General features: G+C 35.2%; 1 protein-coding gene across 2 annotated transcripts in view; it reads right to left on the bottom strand.

Annotated features, from left to right (window-relative positions):
- The window catches only part of EDIL3 (EGF like repeats and discoidin domains 3), a 460,517-nt gene that overhangs the window by 30,163 nt on the left and 403,542 nt on the right, over window positions 1-26,812 (bottom strand). For both annotated transcript variants that reach the window (XM_084802296.1, XM_084802295.1), the window contains one exon: window positions 1,889-2,044. In XM_084802296.1, the coding sequence (XP_084658422.1) occupies window positions 1,889-2,044 (156 nt within the window). The remainder of the gene's footprint in view (window positions 1-1,888; window positions 2,045-26,812) is intronic.

Below are 26,812 nucleotides of genomic sequence, written 5' to 3'. Positions count from 1 at the left end.
AAAAAATAGAGCCTGATACATTGCTTTGTAAAGCATGTGTATGACTTAATGTGATGTCATAAGAGCATCCAGGTTCTGAGGTTTTAAAATGTAAATCATGGGTGTGTGCTGCATCGTTAAGTTCACTATTCACAGGCATGAAAATACAAACAGATGTAGCCTGTTTAAATTAGAGCCCAAAATGTTTCTGCTAAAGGAGCTAGTTGAACTGGACTCAAACTAGTGTTTCACTGAAATAGCTTTGCCGGCCTATGGGTATCTGGGCAGATTTATAAATTCTCTGCCTTGAACACTTGAGTAAGAAAGATAGTCTTTTTGTTGGTTTATAATACACCAAAAGCAAAGATACACAGGCTTTACCTAACATAAAATGTTATAAACTCAGAAACACTTGAAATGTGTGAGTTTCTTAAACTTTACCCTGAACACTTGAGCTAAGCGTTTCTATTGATGTCTTCTGAAATCTTGAGCTATTTGCATAAAGGACACTGAGTAATAACTCAACTCAGTGCCTCTGGGCTACTGGAGGCTATATTATAATATAAAACCAGAATTAGAAGCCAGACTCTAAGACTTCTATTCTCCAGAGTTCCACAGCAATTGTTACCAGTTGGTTAAAAAGAGTTCAAGAGGACCAGAAGTGAACTTAAAGAGCTACATGGTGTTTATAGTCATATAAACAGATGACTTATATCAGAGAAAATTTAAGTTTCCAAATTGTAATATATCCAATCAAACTTAGCAGAGAAGAATCAGGTTTATTTCTATGAACTAACATAACATAGCACCCCAAATTTGCCTATCTGTAAAGTTCCTATTTGTCATATAATTCAGGAAATATTAAGTATTTTAGAACAGTTACCCATAAAATATTTTTCTCAACTAAATGTTTTTTCTAATAGCCCTAATTCACTTATAATCTAATAGTGGTATTTGTCTAAGTAGAAATTTTATGCAAGCTAATTAGTATAAAACGCCTTTCCTCTCCTAAGTTTTTACATATCCAGATCTTAGTGTATTTTATGAGAGGTATTTACTTTTGTAGTTTTCACTATCACATACTCTACTGTGAACTCTTCTTTGAAATTCTTATTTAACCCTTTTTATTGTATATCTTGCCATTATTTTTTAAATGAATTTGAAATTGTTTGGATTTTTTTCTTATTGGCCCTTTGCTCATATATTACGGATTCCAGTTTTATATTTTAATATGTTTGTGTGTGTGTGTGTGTGTGTGTGTGTGTGTGTGTGTGTGTGTGTGTGTGTATTTCTGGTCTTCCTGACCTCTTTCCTTTCTCTACCCCCCCTCTATTCTGTAGTGTATGGAAACATCACCTGTCAATAAAAGCTGATTGCCCATTAGCTGAGGCAAGAAATAGGAGGTGGGAAATCCAGAAGAAAGAGAGGAACCCAGGGAGAGAGTCAGAGGAGACAGATTTCACCAGACTCTATGAAACTTGCAGAGATAAAGAACTGAGGACAGGTAAACAGCTGTGTGGTATACACAGAACAGAATAAATGAGTAAGGTAGTTATGAGCTAGTTGGGGAATGAACCAAAGCTTATGGTCTAGGCATTTATTCATAAATCAAATCTCATAGTCATTATTTCGGGAATTGGGGAGTGGGTGCAAATGCACATGGTTACACTTTTTTCTATTGTTCTTTCTTTCCTTTGATTGTTATTAGTTTTTGCTGTTTGCCTCTTTTGTTCTCTAAAGAGAGAAAGAAAGAAGAGGCATTTAGTTGGGTAGGTAAGGAAGTGGAGACACCCGAGGAGAGTCGGGAAAATGGGAAACCATGATCAGATTATATTACATGAAGATTTTTCCAACTAAAATAATATTCAGAATCTGAATCTTCACTCTATCAATCCCATGAACATTTTACCTTATCTTTTCTCTGCTTTTCATCCTGGTACACAGTCCAGTACTCTCCATCATTGCTGTAGGCTAGTTTGTATGAACCAACAAACTGCACATGACCAAAATCCTTAGCTCCTTGTGTGATGATGCCAGTCACTTTGGTGGGGACAAGAAGATCAACCTAAAAAATAAAAAAGAGAGAAGAGAACATTCTTTAAGGGCAATGACTTAACCCATTATAAATCTGCATGTCTCTCGAACTCAAGAGATTAAAACCCACGCACGTTGAGGAAAATTCTCCTGGTTATTTGTACTTTGAAAGAGATAGCTGTGCCCATCAGAGGCTTATATTTTGATTTTGCTATGAGGTGCATAGTCCAAGTTGTCTTGGACAACCACGCTGACCATTTTAAAATAAAGTGATGGTCAGCTTAGCTCACTAGTTCTTCTTATATTAAACTAGTTCACCTGTCTTCCAACCATCTGACACTGACTTGAGTATTTCCACTCATAATTTATGTTCAGCTGTGTTGATCAATCAAATCACATAAAAACAAAATTACCTACAAAGAACAATATGAACAGTGATGGAATTTGATAATTACATAAGGTTCTCATTGAGTTCCTGTGAATTTTGGTCAATTCTAGAATATGTAATTGATTGTTAGCAATTACTGTGCACTGAAAATCCCCTTTCATGAAATTATAAACTCAATAATTTTAGGATGAAATCAAGTGAATGCATATATAAGGGCAACTGGAGAAAAGGAAAAAAATGAAGGATTAAAAATATGAAAGTCTAACTGTAAGGTCTGGGTATTTTGTCATTCCTGGAAAATGAAGTCAATAAAACCTACAAACGAGTCCTGTGGATAAAACCTAAAATGAAGCGAATTGAACACTAACCTATTATGTACTAAAATTATCAAAATATAAGTGAAATCAAAGGGTTGGGGCTGCTTTTCAGAAAAGATCACAACATAAAACAGTCCCAGAACTTCCTTAATTATTTTAAAACTCACTCTTGAATCTTTTTTTACACTTTACAGTGCTGATGAAAACTAAACTCAGAAACTCTATTTTCTTGGAAGACAACTTTTGAAGCCACCTTTGCTTTTGTTTTTTATTTGTGTTTCTTGATGTATAGCTTCCCTTCCTGCCTCTACAAAGCACCCTCTGGCAGCTACTTCCTATGACTAAGTTCCAAGCTGCATCCTTGACCTTATCATCTTTAACCACCATGATCCCATTAGTGACCTCAGGACTTTCAGACAATGTGCTCTTTTGTTCCCACCTCAGGCCTCCCCTCCTATGAGATTGCAGTGTAACTCCAAGCAGATGTTTATGGGTCAGACACAGGTCAGGAATGACAACAGATATCTGTGGTGTATAAACAGAAAGAGAGCATATTTGGTGACACAAATACCCATCAAAATATGTGAAAATTTTTCTAAGTGTTGCATTTTGAGATCACACACACGCGTGCACACACACACATACACACACACACATCTATACAAACGTGTGTGTTTTTAGATTTATGTGGAACTTTTCTCATTTGTGAGATTATTCATTAAGGATAGTAAGCCAAATTTAAATGATTGATTAAGATAGAGGAATGCCTTTCCCAGTTTGTGAAATAACTTCAGAAGGAAACATTATCAGTGTGTAGTGTCCTCAAAATACTCCATGAATCAAGTAAATATATTGGAGAGCAAACGTGATTTCCCAGAAATGGATGCTGCCCAGATTGTTCTAGGGCTGTTCTTGGAATCCATATTTGATGCCTTGATTTTCACATGTGGAAATAGATACCTAGACAGAGCACAGCACATATCTCAATGGCAAACAGTGAATAAAGAACTCAAGACTCTATGCTCTTCTTTTTGTTTCAGGGTCCTACCACATACATAAATTCTCCAATCAGTAAATTGTACTTTCACTCAATTAGTCAATGATTTTATTTTTTCTCACAATAGTGTATTATTTCTAATGAATCACTACACTCATTAACGTGACAAAATATGAAGAGTTATATCTGCATATTAGCCCAAGGGGCATGTCCCATGAAAGCCTTCACTTACCACGAAACTGAGACAGAGAGGAGGACATTCTATTGGGACTCTAGATGAGAGAAGCATGGGAGAATGGCAAAGTAAAAGGATCCAGAGGGTCCTAGAAACCTACAAGTAGAACATAATGATAGGCAGATTTGGGCCCAGGGGTCCCGCTCAAACTAAGGCACCAACCAAGGACAATACAGGCCGTAAAACTTTAAACCCCCACCCAGATCTAGCCAATGGTCAGAACATTCTCCACAGTAGAGTGGAGAGTGGGATATGACTTTCTCACATACTCTGGTGCCTCACCTTTGACCATGTCCCCTGGAGGGGGAGACCTGGTGGCACTCAGAGGAAGGACAGCAGGTGACCAAGAAGAGACTTGATACCCTATGAACATATACAGGGGGAGATAATCCCCCTCAGGAACAGTCATAGGGGAGGGGAATAAGGGGAAAATGGGAGGGAAGGAAGAATGGGAGGATACAAGGGGTGGGATAACCATTGAGATGTAACAAGAATAAATTAATAAAAAAGGAAAAAAAGAATGCTCCATTTATATCAGGGGAATTTTGTATTTTAGCATGAATTTTCGCTCCACTCTTTAGCTGACTCAGCTCTGAAATATGGGTAGCTTTTCCTGCTATATACCTAAATCTAATTGCCCAGAGACACTTGGTCAAAGCCTTCTGTCAATCATGATGTTCTTCATGCTGTTGATATTCAACACTGATTTTTAAAAAATGTATCTACCTGACAGAACTCAGCCGCTGTCCCATCACAGGCTGAGAACACAGAGAAACCCACTGGCACAGGGAAGTGAACCACTCAGGGTTGACTCTTCAGCCCTAAATGTCTGTGAATCCTCAGCTCAGATGTCAGGGAGAATCTTCCAGCATCCTTCGCCTGTGGTATTGCTACAGTCATCTGGGTTTCCTGCTAGGCAGAGATGTTTTCTCCAAAATTCTGTCTTGGCTCTTACCAACAGATATGTTTTTCACCCACTCTAACTGCTCCCCTACTCTAGCTTTTTTTTTTAAAACCTAGAAATGTTTTTCGTTTCTGTTTCAGTTAAGCCAGCCTGTACTTAAACAGGCAGCATAGGCAGCAATCTGTTCCAACCTGGACTTTATCCTAACATTTCCTGCATTAAATTTAGAATACCAGCTCTAAGAAGGCTTCTTTCAGTACAAAAATAAATTCGAGTCACATGTAAAATGAGCTTGTGGAAACAGGGCGCACACAGAACTCATCCAGAGCAAGGCACTCAAGAGAATTCTGGCCAGTGAGTGGGTATCCACATGTAAATCTGAGTCAAAGTGGAACTACTAGCTCTCTAGATAAAATACTCACTACGCCAGCAGACTCCCACCTCCCAAGGTTTCGCTCAAATAGGATAGATAGAGTATTTAGAACACTAGGCTGCTCATGCCTTGGCATTGGCAGAGTGCACAGCACCTCACCTCATGTCTGAATCTGTTTGACACAAACCTTACATGAAACAACTTCTAAGTGAAAGTCTGGTTTTCAACTGGAGCTGATGCCACAGTAGGGTACCATGAACAGGAACAAATCTATGGCTAAAAAAGCCACTACCTGTCCTTCTGGAAAATGCTATCTATCTTAATCTAGTGTTTCACTAAATGGCTTAATATTTTTGGTCAGGGTAATGAAGTATTGTAGTTAGCAAATATATTACCAGCAAAAGCTGGTTGAAAACTAAATTTCAAGAGTTGGTAACTCTCACACAGCTGGAGGTGGTAGCTCCTTAACTGCCTATCTGCTTTCTTTCTCAGTCTCTTCATCAGAAAAGTTCAGTGAAACACCACACAGGGTGTTAGGAAAATAAAATGAGTGCCATTTTTTTTACATATACAATTAGAAATAGAATTTGTACTAGAAAAGACATTAGTTATAAGATTAAATAAAATTGAGCAAACAATAACGTGTTCTGTTAGAACCTTGTTAGAAGGCTATAGAAGTGGGAAATGGAGGTCTATAGCTATATATATATATATATTATATTAACAATATATATATATTAACAATAAATAAAGGAAGTGGCCATAGATTTGAAAGAATTCAGGGTAGGGTATATAGGGGGCTTAAAAAGAGAAAAAGAAGGGAGAGATGTAATTATTTTATAGTCTCATAAAATTTTAAAGTATAAAAATATATTTATAACATGAAAAAGTGATTTAAAGTATATATTGATCATATTTTCAATGGGTATATAATGATAATCATTTCTTCTTAAAGCAGTGAGAGAAAATTTGATATAACTAAAGTTATTATTTATGAATAAAATGGTTAACAGATATATTACAAATAAATTATATGACATATTTTGCATCACTGTTTATATATTTATTTGTACACCATATAAATGTAGTATAAACATATTACATTCAAGTGTTTAGGTCTTCTATATGTCCAATATAAAAGCACTTTCTCCATATGACATTAACCCATTGTTGGTAGGATTTAGAAATGCACAACCATAGTACAGGCATAATTTTTAGAAGACATTTCTTTTCAGTAGACATAGAACTTTGTTCATGCTGTACAGGTATAGTAGAGATACAAATTAGTCTTTATGAATATTTATTTTATCTTAATACTATATAAAACAATCATATACAATGTAGATTAGATTTGGGCACATAATTTTTACTACTTGTATTTGAACAATGTCCTTGTCATATGTTGTCTGTACTTTCAGCTGAAGCACAGGGCAGTTAGGTAGTGTGTTATTATATTATGATATATTATTCACCATCGGCATCCGATTTGATCTTACTATTATTCTAAAGTTTAGAATCCTTAAAATACTGTGTGTGCTTGCTGATATACGAGTTCTAGATCACATTGTTATAGCCTCTTTGTTGAAATAATGTAATATCCACAAGTGGTTTTAACTACTTAAGATAGTCATTGCTTTTTATGTTATATTTTAAAAGTAGAATTGGAGCAATGAGATGACATGCGTGGTGCCCAAAGAAGCTTTCTGAGTGCAGGTGGCTGTGCACTATTATGTTTGCAGGACACCTGGCATGTGGCAGCATTCCAAATATCCAGTTATCTTCTGTCATGGACTCAAATTAGAGAAAATTCTACGTTTAACAGCTGCATTCAATAGCAAAAAATACAAGCTCTCTGTCAGCTTGAACTTCCTCCCCAATTTGCTGGCAGCCTGTAGCTCATAACACTCCAAAGTGATTAATTTAGAATCATGCAAATAGATTGACTGAATATTCTAACTCTATAGTATAGGTAGTAAGGTGATTAAGAGCATGCTAGCGTTAACCATTTAATTCTACTAATCTGTTTCACAGTAAATATAATTGTATGCTGAATAAAAATCTTAATGAAGAAGGAGATAAACACAACTTTGTCTCCCAGAGGCAATTAATGACTGTTTTTTTCCTTTTCATGTATGTTTTTTTTTCTGAAAAATTCTAGTGTTTGGCATTCAAAATGACATTATAAAAGGTTTTACAATTATTATGTCATATTTTAAACAAAATTCTATTATTTATAATAATAAAAGACTAGTCCTAGTTTGCTTTTTGCTGCTGTGATAAATACCATGGCCCCAAACAAACTGAGGAAGGAAAGGACTTATTTAGCTTGCACATGGCAGTCCATCACCAAAGAAAGCCAGGGCAGGAATTCAAAGCAGGAATCTGGACGCAAGGACAGAAATAGAGACTATGGAGGAATGTTGCTTATTGGATTGCTCCTGGCTTGCATTTGGATACTTTTCTTAGAGAGTTAAAACCCGCCTGCCAAAAGATGGTAGCGCTCATAGTGCGCTGAGCTCCCAACTCATTTAGCAGTAAGGAAAATCCTTACAAACTAGCCCACAGACCAATGTGATAGAAGGAATTCCAAAGCTGATGTTCCCTCTTCTTGAATGATGCTGGGTTCTGTCCAGTTGACACTAATGCTATCCATGACATTAATTATCAGAGGCTGCTTATATCTTTCTTCTATTAACTAGTCTGCAGGCAATTGCTATGATTTATTTACCATCTCACTAGTAATCTTCTAACTTACAATAATTTAAGACATGCTTTGTTCCATATGGAATCCCATGATATTTTCTTGCAAATAAAAAGAAAATGTAATCTGCTCCTCAATATTTCCACTAAAAGAACCTTTCCAGAAAATGCCTATTTAAAAAAATCAGTAAAAACCATACTAATACAAGAGAATCATATTTAACATAAAATAACCAGCTTGTGAAAATAAGGGTATCAGGGCCAACGCAGGAAGAGTTTACTTGCAGTGAGCTCTAACTGTACTATCTGAAGTTAACACTGTTTACTTTTGTATTCTTATATTTTTACACAATTCCTGTATCAAAATATTGTCACAAGCTTAGCTTACAGTGTATAAAATATTTTCATATGCTTGACCTACAGTATACATGCAGCTTTGTAATTGATCATGTTGTATATTGTATGTTTGTATCTTGGGTGTTTTACATATGATAATAATTATCAGTATAAGTGGATGTGGATATTTATATTCTTTAGTATAGCTATACACCCCATGAAAATTATTTTATCAATTTCCTTTTGGTAGTCATTTCAGTTATTTCCAGTTCTTTTATCCACATCAAGAATATATGCTAAAGACCATTTATGTTTCATTGTTCATTGCTGTTCTGTTTCTTTATAGATAGAAAGAGCCTGCTATTTGGATCACAGCAGGCATTGTTTCAATTTGCTCCACAATTATAGGCTTTCATCTACTGTATGAGTGTTTGCCTCTATTCCTCACAAAATCTGCCTTATGGAAAGGTTTGTGTTAATGGCATTCTCAATCAAAGGGGCAGTTATAAATTTAATGTCCTGAAATGCCACCGAATGGCATTTAATTTTGTTTTCCTAACAGTTTGGTCTCACTAGCAATATATACATTATCTTCTTTAATGTCCTAATACAGATCTTTTGGTTCACCTTTGAGAGATTACTTATAGATTATCAATATTATACGTAGTATTTGACTTTTCCATAGATGACCATGTACTTTTATTTAATATTTGACACTGTCTTAGTGAGGATTTCAGTTGCTGTGAGGAGACATTATGACCATGGAAACTCTTATAAAAGAGTCATAAGAGTTGGCTGAGAGTTTCAGAAGTTTAGTCTGTTGTCAACGTGGTGGGAAGCTTGACAGCACCTGGGCAGACATGGTGCTGAAAAAGTGTAGCTGAGGGCGTTACATCCAGATCCAAAGGCAGAAGGAAGGGAATGCTCCACGGGGCCTGACTTATGCATCTGAGACCTCAAAACCTGCCCCCAGTGATGCAACTTCTCTAACAAGACCACAACTACTCCAGCCAGGCCACACCTCCTAACATGCCACACCCTATAGATCTGTGGGAACCATATTCATTCAAACCACTACAGATACTATATAGTCTTAACTTTCCTTGCTAAAATCTATAATTATTTTTTGATTATATAATATTTTGTGGCTAAAAAAAAACCTTTAAAATTCACCAGCTAAAAATTACTTTCTTGTGCTATAATTTCTATCATCTTTTTTCATTTATCAGCTTTTTAAATTAAGTTATTGTAGATACATATTTATATGTATGTTTGTAGGTACATATATATGTATGTATGTATGTGTACACATTCACAAATATGTACACATGTGTATGATTATATACTTATTTATATCTATATATGTGTGGGTTGTACGGAATGGTATCTCTATAATTAGAATTTTCTAATTTTCTCTAATTGTTTAGTGACATACTTTTGTTTCTGCATCCATGCATGCTCTGGTTGATTATTACAAAATTGGAGCTTTCTGTTTTTAATTATTACTATCTGTCATTATTTACTAGCTTATTTCTTGGTAAGGATTTAATTCATGCTTATGGGGTAGAATGAGATTTTTTTTCCCATGCTGCATTCTGTTTCCTGAGACGACAATGGGACTTAAAGATTTTCTTGTCTCACGTCTAAATTCATTTACTTTTTTTTTTGAGAACTTTATACATGAACACAACATCTCCATATTGTAAAATATTTACTTTGCTCTTTTTTTTCAATTCTTAAACCTAAAAGCCTATTACTCAAATGCTGAGTCTTTATTTTTAAGTTTTTTGTTCGTAGCATCCCCCCCATCATTATTTAGTTTTTATAATTCTAACCTGTAGTCTCACAGTTTCCCTACTTGTCCCCAATATTAATATTTTTTCATTTTAGTATGTATTTATAGCATTTAAATGTTTACTTTTCTTTGGTACATAGTGTTACACTGTCTTGCTCATCACCTTCGCACTCATTTCACTTCTCTGTATGGTCTTGAGAAGAGCATCTTTCATAGAGTCCTGCAACCTGTTTAATATGCAGAAAAGTGGATTGATACCCTCCTGCTTTTCTTCTTTATTGAACAGCCTTTTAAAAATCAGCTCAATCTCATACTGTTTATTCTCTTTAACTGAGACTTGAGAAGGAGAAGAATCTTCACACTGATACCACTAACCAATGAGCATCTCTGTACCATTCATCAGACTTAAGGAACTTGCCTTGGTTTTCCTTCAGACCTTCCTATATCAGCGCTGCCTTTGGCAATTCTTCTCAATGTCTAGCAGATATTTACTGTTTGAAGGACAAGTCACTTCTGCTCTCTCTGTGTTCTTTCAAACAGAGCTAGGATGTGGTACTTTTTTGATAATAACAGATTGGTAGCCTGTTATTTTAATTTAATTAAGTGGGGGATTTTGTTTAAATAATTAGTTCCCTATTGAGTAATTTACCTATTATCATATCATTACCAGCTTTCCCTTCAAGATGCAAGATCTCAGGGCCAGGAAATTTCATTTGTTATTGACCCTGTGCCAGTATACATCAGGTGTTTCAATGATGTGCACTGAATGAATTGTTTGACAAAAGGGAGTAAAATAAGTTGCATATATACAGTATCCCCTGCTCTCCTTGCCTTGTTTGTAGTACTGGGGATTGGATTATGTTTTTCAGTGAATGTAATAGAGCAAAGAAGGGGAAAACACTATTGCCAGCTGAGTTTCTCCTTGTAATAAAGTGTCCCTTCAGCCAAGGGTCCTTTGATTTGGGCCTCCATTCTATAGATTGAAATGTTAGATCTATACTATGGTTACAAGAGATGTCTCTCAAAGTCTCGAAAATCCGTGTGCACCCTTCAAGGAGTTGAGAGGGGATCAAAGGCTGCAGCAATCATCACCAACAAATTGAATGAGTTAAAATGATGTAAGTGAATTTTTTTTTCAGAAATGCTTACACTTGATTCTGCTGTATCAACACTAAAGGGAGTTTTGAAATGATTACAGAAATCTCACAAGACTTTGCTTATTCCTTAATCAAACTCCTTTTATTGAACTTGCATCAAATCTTAAAAATCATTTAAAAGTCCTAGAAAACTAATAAAAAATATTACTAAATATTGTTGGATTTAAAATAGTAAGACAGGCCAGACTTAATGTCCTGTTGTTGATTTACTTAAATAATGCTCTACTGAGAGAGATTTACTTTTTGTCATTTCATGATAAGTAGATCATTGCAATACTCCAGTATAATTTTACTTTTAAAATGTTTTGAAAACTGATGCTTAATTAAGTTCTTAATAATTAAAGTTAACGTACCAGATATTATCCAATTTCTCCAATGTCTATATTCTATAAAGTAAAACAAGTTGAAGAAAAGTATTAGCTTCAAAATCCAAGAAGAAAAGTCACAATTTTCTTAGAGTATTATTGAAAGTGACTTTCTGCTGAGCTTATCAAAAGCAAGGTTGCCTCAAGAGAGTAGAATTAACATAACTTCTTTATTCACCTTTCAAGATTGATTCTGATGAGACAGAAACCTTGACTTATTTATTCCATAGATAAAATTTAAGATGATCCTTAGTTGAATCAGTCTTCACTTGATAGTGTTCTTACTATTTGGTGATTGACTATTTAATACAAGTCTTCAATAAAAGAGTATAACAATATACAAGAATTTTTGGATGCATTAGAAAACTGCTGAAGCCAAATTGAATGAGAAAACAAATAACAGTGCCAGTAATAACTTACATATAATTTAGAAAGCAATGATATCTCCTTTAAGTTGGAATTGAAATAATTTGTTATTTATCAATTTCTAAAAATCCAAGTGTACATTATCTACCCAAAATTTGGCTGCATACTCTGGAAATGCCTTCTGACAATATCATTATGATTTAATGTAATAATTCATCCTACCACAAGGACATTTGCTCAACTGTGTTCACTGTGGCTTTATTCAACATTGACTGAAAGTGGAAAGATCTGAAAGGTCTCTCAAGGGAACAATGGATACATAAACATGGTATATTTACACAATAGAATACTACTCATCTGCTAAAAAAAAACTGACATCATGAAATCTGTAGGCAAATGTATGGAAATAGAAAAAAATCATCCTGAAAGAAGTCAAGATCCACAGAAAATTTATTGTTTCTATTTGCTAATAAGTGGATATTAGCTGTTAAGTAAATGATATCCAAACTACAATCCTCAGACCCAGAGAGGTTAGGTAGAAAGGGAGGGTCTTGGTGAGAGGTTCTTCACCTCCTTTCCTTGGGAAGTTGAAATAGAACAGATCACACACACACACACACACATGCTGAGGGGTGGGTGGGAATGGAAACTTGAAGATTAGGTGGAGGTAGAGAGAAGGGAGATACAGGGAGTGAAAGCAGGGAGAGACAGCTGGAATTGAGGGGCATTTGAGGGATGATATGGAAACCCAGTGCAGTAGAAACTTCCTAAAACATATGAACATGATCCTACCTATGGGGGTGAGGTATGGAGTTTTAACTGGCTATCTCTTGTCACCAAACAAAGCTTGCAGTAGCTGGACTGGGTTTAATTCAGTTGAGTTCTGGACCAAGAGGATCCTTTGGAAATGCACGAACTACCCACACTGTTGCTAAGACAAAGGGTCGCTGTCCACAAACTGACGGCGGGACCTCATTGCTGAGGACAATACTCACACAACTCATTGAACGTTTCAGAGTTGAGCAGTACCTATATGAAAACGTCACCCCTGTGTTCCCATCTCTTTGGCGCAGGAAAGAACTCAGCAGGCGACTGAAAGAGAAATGTAAACACCATCCCAGCCACAAAACCTTTGATCTACAATCTGTCCTGCTTGCAAAATATGTTAGGGCAATGGTGGCACAGAGCTAGCCAACCATTGTCTGATGTGACTTAAGGCCACACCCACCACAGGGAAGATAGCCACTAACCAGAAGTCAGATAGTCTAGTGTCAACAAAACGAATCCTGATGATATACTCATATCAATGCCCGATTGAAATGTCATCATCAGAGAACTTCCTCCAGCAGCAGAGGGTAACAGATGTAGAGACCCACAGCCAGACAATTATGTAGAAAGAATCTAAAGTGGAGGTTTCCACCAAATACCTCCCCTCTGAACTCAGAAGAAGAAGAAGAAGAAGAAGAAGAAGAAGAAGAAGAAGAAGAAGAAGAAGAAGAAGAAGAAGAAGAAGAAGAAGAAGAAGAAAGAAGAAGAAGAAGAAGAAGAAGAAGAAGAAGAAGAAGAAGAAGAAGAAGAAGAAGAAGAAGAAGAAGAAGAAGAAGAAACAATATGAGCCAAAGGAGATGGAGGACACCAGGAGAACAAGACCCCCTGGATCAACTCAACAAGGTCCATAGAAGCTCTCAGAGACTGAAGTCATTATACAGGTCTGCACCAGGCTCTCTGCATATGCGTTACAAGTTTTAGCTGACGATTCTTATGGGAATTCTGAGCGTGAGAATGAATGTGTCTCTGACTTCTATGACTGCTCTAGGGACTTTTTTTCTCCTGATAGGTTGCTGAGACCAACTTTAATATGATAGGTTTTGCTTAATTTTATTCTGTTTTATTTATCACGTTGCATTGCGAGCTCTTAGCCTGTTCTGTTCTAATGGGAGACAGAAAGAGAGTGGATCCAGAGGAGACTGGAGATGAGGAAGAACAGGGGATGTTGAAGTAGGTGTAACTATAATTAGGGTATACTGTATGAGAAAATAATCTATTTTTAATAAGAAGGAATAGTCTGATAAATCTAATTTTAACAAAGACTTTTTATCTGAATAATTACTATATATTTTAAGCACTCAAAATTACTGTATACATATTTGTTGTTATATAAATATTCTTTTTTTTCTTTCTTTTTTTTCATGACAGGGTTTCTCTATGTAGCCTTGGCTGTACTGGACTTACTTTGTAGACAAGGCTGGCATGGAATTCACAGAGATCCACCTGCCTCTGCCTCGCAAAGTGCTGGGATTACAGGCATACACCACTGTGCCCAGCTAACTATTCTTATTTTTATCAATTATATGTGAAGAATAATTTAAAAGGTAAGCACTGGCAGAGAAAAATACAGTAGAATGACAAAATATATCACATGTCTTGAGCATGAAGTGGCTGGCAATATTAAGCAAGCCAACATAATACTTATTGCTGTGTTCTCAAAAGTTCCAAGTCATTCTTGTATCATCTTGTTTTATTAGATCATGCAAACGCAATGTTAAACTTTCTAATCTCAACTGGATATATATATATATATATATATATATATATATATATATATATATATATATATATATATAAATGTTTTGTGGTGACTAACTTCTAGGCTAAGCTGAAAATCATGAAGCAAAGAATGATGGTTACATGTGGTTTTTGTTTTTGTTTTTGTTTTTGTTTTTTTCCTGCCTTGAGTACTCAAAAGTAAGTAATAGGAACAAGGACTTCCAGGAGTAGGACGTAAGGTGAATACTTCAAAATATTTAAGGAGCGAGAATGCTCAATGTTAACTGGTAAGGTCAAATCACTTACAGTGTCTAAGAGGCTGGAGGAGGAGATGGGGACAGGCACAGTACCATTGATGGGTTAAAGAGATATGAGCATTACAGAGAGTTGACTGCCCCAAAGGATACCTACAGAAAATATATTTTATCCGGAATGTACAATGTACAGGTGATACTGAGATATAGATAAAAGGGAAACAAATTATTTCCCAGTTAAATGCCTGGTTAGAAGCACTGTTGATGATATAGTTGGATTGGAATGAGGTTCCTTAGAGGGTTTTACAAGAGGGTCAACTTCCCTAACATTGGTCATGAATTTTATCTCAGGACTATACTACATACTTAAAGAATTTTCTCAAGAATAGCTATAAAATATAATTATTTATTCATTCATATTTATGTTTATTTACAGAATGGGTATCTTTCTTGATATATTTTGGTGTGTTTATGTTCATTCCTATTTATTTATTCCTGAGTGAAACTAAGAAATAGTAATTTGATACTTGTGATCCCAGTCTTAAAATTCCCCTTTAGATACAGACTTCTGATTTCTCACTTATTTCCCATTATACAATGTCTACTTTGTTGAATTTATTAAGTTGTATAAAATAAAACAGTTCAGGGTGAGGATAAAATCTGTATATGCTTCCATGAGTATATGCTAACGAAATTCTACAGTACAATGTGGTTTGAAGATACCGATAATAAAGCTCATACATGGTTTATGGATAACACAGTGTTTTGCCTTGAAATAAGATGTATAATTTCCATAAAATATGTTACTCTTGACTTCATGAAAAATATTCTGTTTCCATTTTACTTCCTTTGACAAATGGCACTGCATTTGCAGTATTTATATGTATATGCTTATCCCTGAACTTATATAAGGGCTAATTTCCTTATGCAATCAGCTCCAAGAGTCCTCATATTTATAAAATCATACTCTTTAACTTTGAAACTATTCATGCATTATCGTTTGATTATTATAAAATAGCTTCCAAACTGCAGTCTTAAATTAGATATGGGAATATGAATTACTTGAACTAAACTCATTATATTAAACTAATTTATATTTTTGCATACATAGTCAAGACTTTTAACAACTTCCCAAGTTAGACCCCACTTCACTACAATTTATTTGTAGATTTAAATGAAGAATGTGTGATATCAATTTCTCATCATTTGATTATCTTGGTTTAACTGTGTTTGGTGTCTGATTGGAAACATTAAGATGAAAATCGCTTGCTTATTATTTATTTATTATTTTCAAGGCAGGGCCTCACTATGTAGTTCTGGGTAGGTTGACACTTGCAATATACTCCAAGCTGGTTTCAAATGGAGTTGTGATATGAAAAAGAATTTGAAGTGTCATAAATGTATTCAGCAATACAAATAATTTTATTGGTATTTTTATATTTAAGGGTCTTGAAATCCAAATAAATTTTAATAAAATTCTGATATTGATTCAAGAAGAGAAAAACCACACAGTATTATTAGATAAAATGACATTAAATTATACTATCAGAAGTTATTTTTTTACCATGGAATCAATCAAGAAAAAAGCAAACTGTATTTCTTTCATAGTGAGATAATCATGAGTATTCCTCGGTTAATATATAAAAGCCACACAACTAACACTGAAGGAATCAAGTAACTTAAACACTGATAATATTCCTATGAGCATCTCCATTTGCCATCCTGTCCTTGTATGACCCCACTAAAAGGCATCCCATGTTAAGTTATTTAGATTTCTGCCCTTTTGAACATTAGTTAGGGCAGATATTATGTAACATTAAATATCCACAGCTGTTTTGGAGCTTGTTCTTAAAATTTACTTAAATAATGACATGAGAATATTTTAGGACTTTTTTTAAAAAAAAATCAGTATTATTGTCATTATGAACATGACCCTTAGATTTGCTATCAAACTTCACTTATTCCTACTGATGTATGGTATTTCATGCATGCAGATACAACATTATATTTACCCCTACTTATTTTATGTATACTGATATAGGTTTGTCAGTTTTGAAATCATAAAAGCAAACAATCTTATATTATTTCTTTTTTAAAATATTTATTTTTTAATTTTATGCCTATGAGTGTTTTTTGCCATTATGTACATATGTGTGTCATGTGCATGCCTGGTGCCTATGTAGGTCAAAAGAGGATAATAGATCCTTAATAAATTGAGTTTCATACAGTTGTGAGCTGCCACCTGGTCCTGGGAACAGGACAAGGGCCCTCTGTAAGGACAATTAAGGGCTTTTAACCACTGAGCAAATGTTCAGGTCCTATTTATACTTTTTTTTCTTGATATGGAGATTCAAGAGTTGATGTCATGATTTTGTTAGAGTATAAGAATATTTCATTTAGCAAGACAAAGCTGGGTTTCTGAAATGTCCTCAGTTTACATTGGGAAGATATGATTGAATTATAGATTTAATATCTCAATAAGAGTGTCCTCAATATTCTCTTTTATTTTATTTCTTGGCCCTAGAGGTAGAATGGTTTGAGAAGAATTAGAAAGTATAGCTTTGTTAGAGAGGTATTTAGCTGAAGATGGTTTTCAAAAGCCTATGCCATTCCTATTTTTCTCTGTCTCTGTCTGTCTGTCTGTCTGTCTGTCTGTCTCTGTCTCTGTCTCTGTCTCTCTGTCTCTCTCTCTGTCTGTTTCTGTCTCTGTCTGTCTGTCTGTCTGTCTGTCTGTCTGTCTCTCTCTCTCTCTCTCTCTCTCTCTCTCTCTCTCTCTCTCTCTGTGTGTGTGTGTGTGTGTGTGTGTGTGTGTTTCTCTCTGTGTCACTCTGTATCTTTGTTTTTTCTCTGTCTCTGTCTCTTTCTCAATCTCTGCTTTAGGCTCGTGGGTCAGATGTAAGCTCTTAGGTACAAATCTAGCCAGATGATTGCCTGCTAGTTGCCATTCTCCCCATCATGATAGTCACAGAAACATCCTCTGAGACTGTAAACATGTTCCCAATTAAATGTTTTCCTTTGTAAGTCACCTTGGTCATGATGTCTTTTCACATCAATAGAAAACTAACTAAGGCAATGCTATCAGATACATTTCTAAAATTAAAACTTTTACTCATTCTTGCAATAATTTATTCTTTACTAGTGGAGATATTTACACTTTAATGGATTCCATCTCCAAGTGTTTTATTTTAAAGTATTTGCATCAGTATTCATATGTGAAATTTCCATCACTTTTCTTTCTTATAATGTATTTTCTTCAGTTCTGGTTCATGGAAGTCATTGCTTCCAAAGCACAGTCTCACAAAATAAACTATTTTATTCATGAAATAAAGTAGTTTTCTCTTCATGGAAAAGTTTTTGTAAGGAAGAGTAATGAGACTTGAAAGTTGAAATTCAGATTTAATTTCTTTAAAAGCTATGATCTTAGTTTACTTAATTTTTTATTTGTTTCTCCACTAGTTTTTTTCCAAGCACAAGATGCATCTGATTTTTCAGTATAATTGTGAATTACAACATTTATTATAAATATAGCCTCTTATTATGATTTTAGTTTACTGGCAGATATATTTATATTCAAAACTTCCACTTTGTATCACATTGTTAAGTAGTTGTGTTTTGTAGAAGACTTTTAATCCAGCAACATGGCTGCTCTGGCAAGGGATCACATCCAAAGGCCTTCTAGATCTACATCATCTGGTTGGAAGGCAGACCTGCCCTGGATTACAGTAGGATCTGGCTGGAATACAGACAGGCCAGCAATACACACTTAATCCCAAACAATGTAGGGGAAGTTAGTTTGTAGAAAGAAGCACTCATGTTTGACAGTGACATCTAACTGAGGGTCAGACAATGTGATGACTCAGGAAACGATGTGATAGAATGAGTTAGAAATAAGATAACTTCAACACCCACAAGGACAAACAGGAAAGAGAGTCTACTGAAGATCAGTGCAGAGATAGCAAGAGCAAAGAGGGATGGGTAATTCAATGAATGCAGGTCAGTTTAGTTCACACAATGTAGTGTAGTTCAGTTGATATGAGTTGAGTCGAGGTTACTCAACTGGCAGACAGTAGAGAATCAGTTGGGAGGCAGTGCAGTGGCAGTTCATTTCAGTAGCATGTTCAGTAGAGAAGATCCTACAGTTCAGTACAGAACAGTACAGAGGGTTTGGTGCAGCTCAGTTGAGTGAGTGCAGTGCAGTGAAGTTGAGCTCATTCATGAGTTCATGCAGAAGCAGAGAATAAGAGGCCAAAGAATAAGAAGGAAATGATAGTTTAGAACAAATTGCTTGAGTTAATTTGAGGCCCTGCAGAGCAGTTCAATGAGGAGCCATAGAATCAGTAGGCTTGGAATGGAATTTAAGCCAAAACAGGTGAGTTGAACCAGCCTGCCAGAGTTCAGAAAGAACTAGAAAGGGTGAGCTTATTCAACAGTAAAAGGTGAACTTACTCAGCAGTAAGTCTCCGAGACAACATTTACATCTGATAAATAAAAGTTGCTTTTACTGTGTTTTCTTTATCACTTGGATAATTTTTCAGTAATTGTCTACTTATTATTTCCTATCTTTTTTCAAAGAATTCCTTTGAAATATTTAAATGAATTAGTTTTCTTTTAGGAAAAATAAGTACTTTCTCCTAGAGTTATAGCAAACATCAAATGTAGGGGGAAAAACTGAAACTATATTAAGCTTGGACAAATAACACATACTAAGGTCTCTTTTGTCTCAATGAATATAATTTAGCACATTCCCTACATATGAGATAAAAAACAATAACATTTCCATTTTAATAGTTACAAGTTTTCATAAAAAATATAGTCTTAAGGCTGGTAGTGGTGGTGGCGCACATGTTTAATCTCAGCACTTGGAAGACTGATGCAGATGAATCTCTGAGTTTGAGGCCTGCCTGGTCTTCATAGCAAGATAAAGGACATTCAGGGTTACCCAGAGAAAGCCTGTCTTAAAAATCATAAAAAGTAAGAAAGAAAGAAAAAAGAAAGAAGAAAGAAAGAAAATAAAAACCTATTCCCTGTAACAAGAAAATCTGTACAGATTAGCTATATATAGATGTAAAAATCATTATTAAAAAGAATTTAACACTTTTAATTACCTTTCATAATGATAAACAATTGAAAAGATAGAATATATTTCATAATCTGCAGCCTATTATTTAAAGTTGTATTAAAATGTCCTGGTTATGTTTTTTTAAACATTTCCATTAAGATTTTAAAATAATTTATGAATTAACATAAAATATATTGGCAAAATCAAACAACAACAGCAAAGCAAATAAAAAACAAAAGAAGGACCAAGGAAATCCCAAACCCAAATAGAGGTGGTAAGGATGGAGAATGACATAAGAGGCAATTTCTACCTAATGTTAGGACTTAAAGTAAATTAGAGATTACAATTACTGAGTAGTATGTCCATGAGGATAGAAACACAGGCATTGTAATTAAATAAAGACAGGAACTGGGCCTCTTACACATTTTTGGTGAGGCACAGATGGCATTAGGAAGCAATGGAAGTAGATTCAACAAACAATGTGGTAGAAATTGCCTATTTGTGCAGAAAACAGATATTAGAGTCTTCCTTTTTTACCATATGCCAAAATAAGTTCTAAAGACTAAATTTCTTTAATGTAAATGAGAACTTTTTAAGTACTCTGGAAGTATATACATATACATATACATATATATGCTAGTCATTTGTGACATGTGGTAATGTTAAAACAAATCTTTAAAAAGATACTACAACAGTAAGATAAATTGATATAGCCAAATAATGTTAAATTATGCCAAAAGAAAATAGCATAGGTAAAGACAGTCTTTAAAAAGTCTGGAGAACTGTATGTCCTTGCAAAAATCAAACTAATAAACTTGATGTGCTGGTATACACTTATAATACCAGCACTGCAGAGGAAGAAACAGGGGGATCTGAAATTCAAGGTCCTTTTTGTGATACTGTGGGTTCAAGCAGCCTGGCCTGAATACATTAGAATATATATATTCAGGGGAAATGAATCAGTGGATGTAAGCTTGCTGTTCAAGCATAAGAATTTGAATTCAGGTTACAAAGATTCATGAAAAGGTTGAGAGTGAATACAGGCACATGGCTATCACTCTAGGTTGGGAAGAACAGCAATCTTTAGATCCCATGTGCTTTCAAATCATCTAGTTTACCCAGGTCAAAAAGCTCCACATTCAGAGAATATAACAAACAACAAAAACCTGTCTCAAAAATTAAGATGGAGAGTATTAGACAAAGATGCCATGCTTTATACACATATGTATCCACTTGTATATACAAACATGTGTGTGCCCACCTGCTCACATACATGAGAACAAACAACAATACATGCACACATAGATGCCGCAAGCCTCCCCTCCTCCACCAAATGAAAAACAAATATTTCTGGGTAAAAAACAAAAACAAATATATTGTTACAGATGTGGTTTGGTGGTTTGAATATGAGAGGACACCATACGCTCATATATTTGAATGCTTAGGCCGTAGTTCAAGAAATGGTCGGGAAGTATTAAAAGGTATGTGATTTTGTTGGAGGAGGTATGTTTGATGTTTCAAAGGGTGGTGTTAATTCCAAATCTCTCTCTCTCTCTCTCTCTCTCTCTCTCTCTCTCTCTCTCTCTCTCTCTCTCTCTCTCTCTCTCTCTCACTTGCACAGTAGATGTAAGCTCTCAGCTACTGCTTCAGTGCTATGCCTGCCTGTCTGCTGTAATGCTTCCCACTATAATGGTTAGAGATCATTCCCAAAAAATATATGCAAGCCCTTAATTATTTTTAATAAGTTGTCTTGGTTATGGTATCTCTTCACAGTGTTAAAATCAGTAATGAAGACAGAAGCAAAGTAAGTGCTGTCTTTCTTATGCAGTTTCTTTTGGGTATTTTATCACCCTGACAATAAAAGTAACTAGTACAACTGTGCTATTGCAGGCTGTTTAGGATAATTGTTAGTTCATCAAACTATGTTCATATCAATTACTTATCTATTTTTATCACAAGAATATACACCTTAGGTGCAACAGATAGATATGAGTCTATAAAAAGATAAGATAAAATAGTTAGATAGAGTCTTCAAAAACCTCAGAGACATACAGAATATAGCATTTAAAAATGTTTTTATTATTTTAAAGACTCACTTACAATGAGACAGCTTAACTCCTGGCAAAATCCAGCCTATCTCAAAGAAGATGATGAGCATCAAAGAACCTACTTATGGAGATGGTTCTAAATGTGGCCAAAAAGCCACTGAGAAAAATGTCTTCATTTCTACCACAGACAAAATTCTGCCTGAAAAAGGGCAAGGTTGGAGGCAGGCAGAGTCAAAGATCAAATTCTACCAAGACAGGGTAAGCAAGTCCTCAATAGTTCTTGCCTCGTATATATGTCTGTCAAATATACTGGGCCAGAAGGCTGAATATGATGCACCAACGTTATAGAGAGCTTTGGGTGACTGCTCAGGTAGCAAACTGACTCTGTCATCTTCTCATTGGGGATGCTAATAAGCTGCACCTCTGTATACTTGGAGGATGGGATTGAAGAACAGAGGGTTTAGTTTTATAATTAAGCTTAGTTATTTAGGGGTTAATATATTTTATTAGTCTAGATAGATGTTATAAGTTTATACAGATGAGATATGATAAATATTGATTTACATTCAGAATTTTTTTCATTTCTTTTTTTATTAATTTATTCTTGTTACATCTTAATGGTTATCCCATCCTTTGTATCCTCCCATTCCTCCCTCCCTCCCATTTTCCCTTTACTCCCCTCCCCTATGACTGTGACTGAGGGGGACCTCCTCCCCTGTATATGCTCATAGCTACTGCTTCAGTGCTATGCCTGCTATCCTTCCTCTGAGTGCCTCCTTAAGACTGACTGTAGGCCAATTTTCTTATTTATGATTAATGAGGGAGGGCCCAGCCCATTATGAGTGGTTGCCATCCCTGAGCTTGTGCTTGTTCGTTCTATAAGAAAGCAAGTTGAGCAAGCTTGGAGAGAGCAAGCCAGTAAGCAGCACTCCTCCACAGCCTCTACATCAGCTCCTGCCTCCAGGTTCCAGTCCTGGTTGAGTTCCTGTCCGGGCTTCCTTCGGTGCTGGACAATGATATGGAAGAGAAAGCCAAGTAACCTTTTCCTTCCCAACTTGCTTTTGTTCATGTATTTCATCATAGTAATAGAAACCCTAAATAAGACAACATGTATAAAGTAAGCATAGAGAAACCATCAATGCCCGATGCTAAAATTATATATATATTTCTCCTAACAAGGCTACTAGCTATTTCAGTCTCCCAAGAATTCTTTCCTTCCTACCCAAACTTGTGTCACCAAGATAAAGTAGGGACCTTGTAGTTCTCTATACATTCTCCTAGCAACTCAACAACTGCCTACACTTTAGGGTGAAATGTAGTCAGTTTAGTTACTTACAAATATTTGATTTGCTTTTCCAACTGCTACCAACCCTCTCTCTTGCTGAAATTAGATTATATAACTGAAAAGTAATAGCTTAATTTGAGATGACTTTCAGTGTGGCTACTTTGACCAAGAGAACTATTTATACAGTTGTCTTTATGATTTACTGCAAAGATGCAATGTGGCTTAAAGTCAGACATAAAAATAAAAAATAAATAAAAAATAGGTAAAAAGACACCCCAAGTCAGAAATAAAGAAAACCACTTCTGCGCTCAGATGATATTATATTCTAAGTTACTGTTTTCTATATTACAATCCATTTAAAATTTTATATTTGAGAAGAAAATTCATCAAGTTTGTAGACTACAAGTTGAAATAAATGATGCAATGCTGTTAAATGCAAGACCTGACAAAATTGATCTAAATATTCCACATAATTCCAATGAAAGTCCCAACTACCCTTCTTTGGGGATAATGTTGAATTAGTGTTAAAATTCACATAAAAATTCAGGAAGTCCAAAAATAGCAGAAAAAAATCTTGCCAAATCCCAAAGTTGGATGAGTTTTATTCTTTAATTGTAAAATTTGCTACAAAGCTACATTAACTATAAAATAATATAAAACTAGTTATATAAGCAAATGCATATATTCACAAACATATATACATATGCATATATACATGCATTTAATTTTGTTTGCAATTTGTATGAACTTATATTATTATTTTTGCTATGCCTAAAATCATATCATTAATAACAAGTAATTCATTTTAAAGAAAATATTTGCAGAGTGTTCCTGAGTTTATTTTGTATAACCTGTTTTCATATTTCTTCTTCCATTAGCATCAAATAAGGACTGTAATGCTCATGTAGCCTGAACTAGAAACTATGACTGTATATTTCTTAAGTTATATCACAAAATTAGTCTCCTATAATGATAGACTAGTTCTTATGTGGAAGTTATATCTAATTATATGAACTATAATTGTTATTTTTTTTACTATAATATTTACTAAACTCAGTCTAACACATGTACTTTAAAGACCTTTTTGTAGATCATGTATAACAGAAAGAAAATTTAATGACACCAATTGAAGAACATTTATTGCCTTGCCATTATATTCTTTCTTCATTTCATATCATTTCTCATATATTTGGATGACTAGTATAGAGCCATATGGTCAACAATTTGTATTCTGATATTTAATGTTTTAATTTTATGTAATGATAAAGCAATATGTCAATTAATATATCAAAATTAGTATTTTTAATTGAGATTTAATGAGGATAGGTGGTTTTATGGGACTTTCCTGGAAATCTCCTGGACTTTAGAGTAGCCTTCCACTCTGTTTCTACAATGAAGACAGTGATTTTTATCAAGTGCTTATTAGGTAGTATATAATAGAGTATGGATGTGTTCATATGATTCATCAAATAAAATCAGAATGGGTTCTATTTTTATATAAGTTTACAATTCAATCAACCCAGATATAGTCTATGACTTCTCCAAACTCATGTAGGTTGCAGGTAACAAAAGCAGAAATTTTAATAAGTTTACTCAATACATAGCTATTGTGTTCACTAGTCTCAGGATTTCTGCTAAAGAAGCATCCTTGTTGAAAAGACATTGTAATGCAAACTTTCGGTTGTGTTCAGAATCCCAGGTTGAATGTCTGTGAACAGCTCCTGGGCAAAGAGCCATCTTATTTCTTGTTTATCTGCTCCAGTGTAAATGCTTCTGTAATCCATCTGCTGTGAGGAGGAGACCTCTCTGCAATTGTTCTAAAAGGAGCTGTATATGCCAGGTGTCTCTTAGATTCTAGCATCTTTGTCTCACCTACTGCTATACGTTTTTAAGTGAGTACCATGAGGGAGAATCACATTCTATTTGCAGTAATTTGTTGATGGATGTTTTACTGTGCAAGAATTAGAGCTCACATTATCGTTTTACTACGCCCCACTCACTTTGGATCTTCCAAATCTATTAGCAGACTTCATGTATCAGGCAACCTAGAATGTGCTGATTTGAAAGGCAGACAGATAAAGGCAGAAGAGACTGAGCCACCAAAAAAAAAAAAAAAAAAAAAAAAGTGAGGTTGGGTTCTAAAATGCACAGTACCAACTTTTCATCAATAGTAATGAAAACACTAAGTGTAGGTTTAGCCAAACACAAAACATTGCTGAAAGAAAAACTGTAAGATGTAGTATTAAGAATTCCATGTTTAAACTTTACAGCTTAATGACTTTGGCAGCATTGTGCCGTGTAGACGTTGACAGTAAGTGGTTGGCATTAATGAGAATGACACTAATGCTCTGTCAGCACTGCAGAGTGCAATAAAGGTGGCTAGATTCAGCGAATGTAATGTGAGCTAAAAAAACTAGAGACTTTGTGGAGGAAAAGTGCATCTCCTTTCTTTTTTTTTTGCACCACTGACTCAGTTTAATCAGATAAATCTAGATATGAAACACCAAACTGATAGTCAATTACAGTTCTTCGGGATGAGTGTGGTAAACACAGGTAGATAAGGATTTGAGACACGCAAAAGGAGAGAGGAGAATGCAAAATCATTTTTTTTCCTCAAATAAGTCTGAGAATAAGCAGAATAAAAGGTACTAGGATTATCCTTCTGAGTCGTTCTTGATCCTTCCGGAACTTAGAACCTTTACGATTGAACTTGGCACTAGCTGAAGAGGTCAGGTGAGAGAAACTGTATATTTAATGAATAAGGTGCATAGGTTAGGTAGGCCACAGTACATGGGACTGAGTGTGATGGAAAAGAGGACGTTTAGAATAGTTGGTAGGGAAGTGGGAGGAAGGGAGGAATGGGAGGATACATGGGATGGGCTAACAACTGAGATGTAATATGTATAAATTAATAAAAATGTATAAAAAAATAAAAAAATAGAATAGTTGGTAGAATTTCAAAGACTCAGGAGTGACAAAATTGACTGTGAGTGTCTGAAGAAATCAAAGAAATTCAGCAAGGCTTGCTGACAGGAAGTCCAGGGTATGGAAAGGGGACGATGTGAGATGGAATGAGTAGTAGGTTCGGTTCCAGCTTTCAGCAGGAAACAACAGGTAAAAGCCCAAGTGGATGTTCTACATCACGGAAAAGAAGCATAAATATACAGCTCAGCTACCCCTACTAAGCGGCTGGATTCTCTTCTCACCAAATAATTGTGAGGTTAATTACATGACGATTCGAGACACCTGGTGGGAGTGTAGCTAAAGGAATAAGTCAGGGTACAACAAGTTAAAGCTGCCAGGCAACAGAGAAAAGGTGCAGCAATGGAAACAACAGCAAAGAGTTCTCGGGTCCGCGCTCTCAATCTCCAATGCCTTGGAAGATTCCAACCCCAAGATAACGTGGCTAGAAGGTCTGAATCTGCATTTCTTCTTGATGTTCTGTCAATTGAGGGAGCTGGGGCGTTCATAGAGCAAAGAACCCAATGGGAGAGAGAGAATCCCATGGTGATTCATGAAGAAGTTTGGGTCTTAAGCTGAGCCTAAAGCCATTTGCATCTCGCTGCTACTGGTATAAAAAAAGAACTCATTCACGTAAGACGTTCTCTGCTGGCACAAAAGGGGTATTTCACTGAAGGAGAGGAGGAACAGGTTTAGGTTTACCCACATGGCT

This window comes from Acomys minous (assembly GCF_964271855.1).
Source record: "Acomys minous genome assembly, chromosome: 11".
In the NCBI taxonomy this organism is placed as follows: Eukaryota; Metazoa; Chordata; class Mammalia; order Rodentia; family Muridae; genus Acomys; species Acomys minous.
This window is presented reverse-complemented; position numbering and strand designations above follow the sequence as displayed.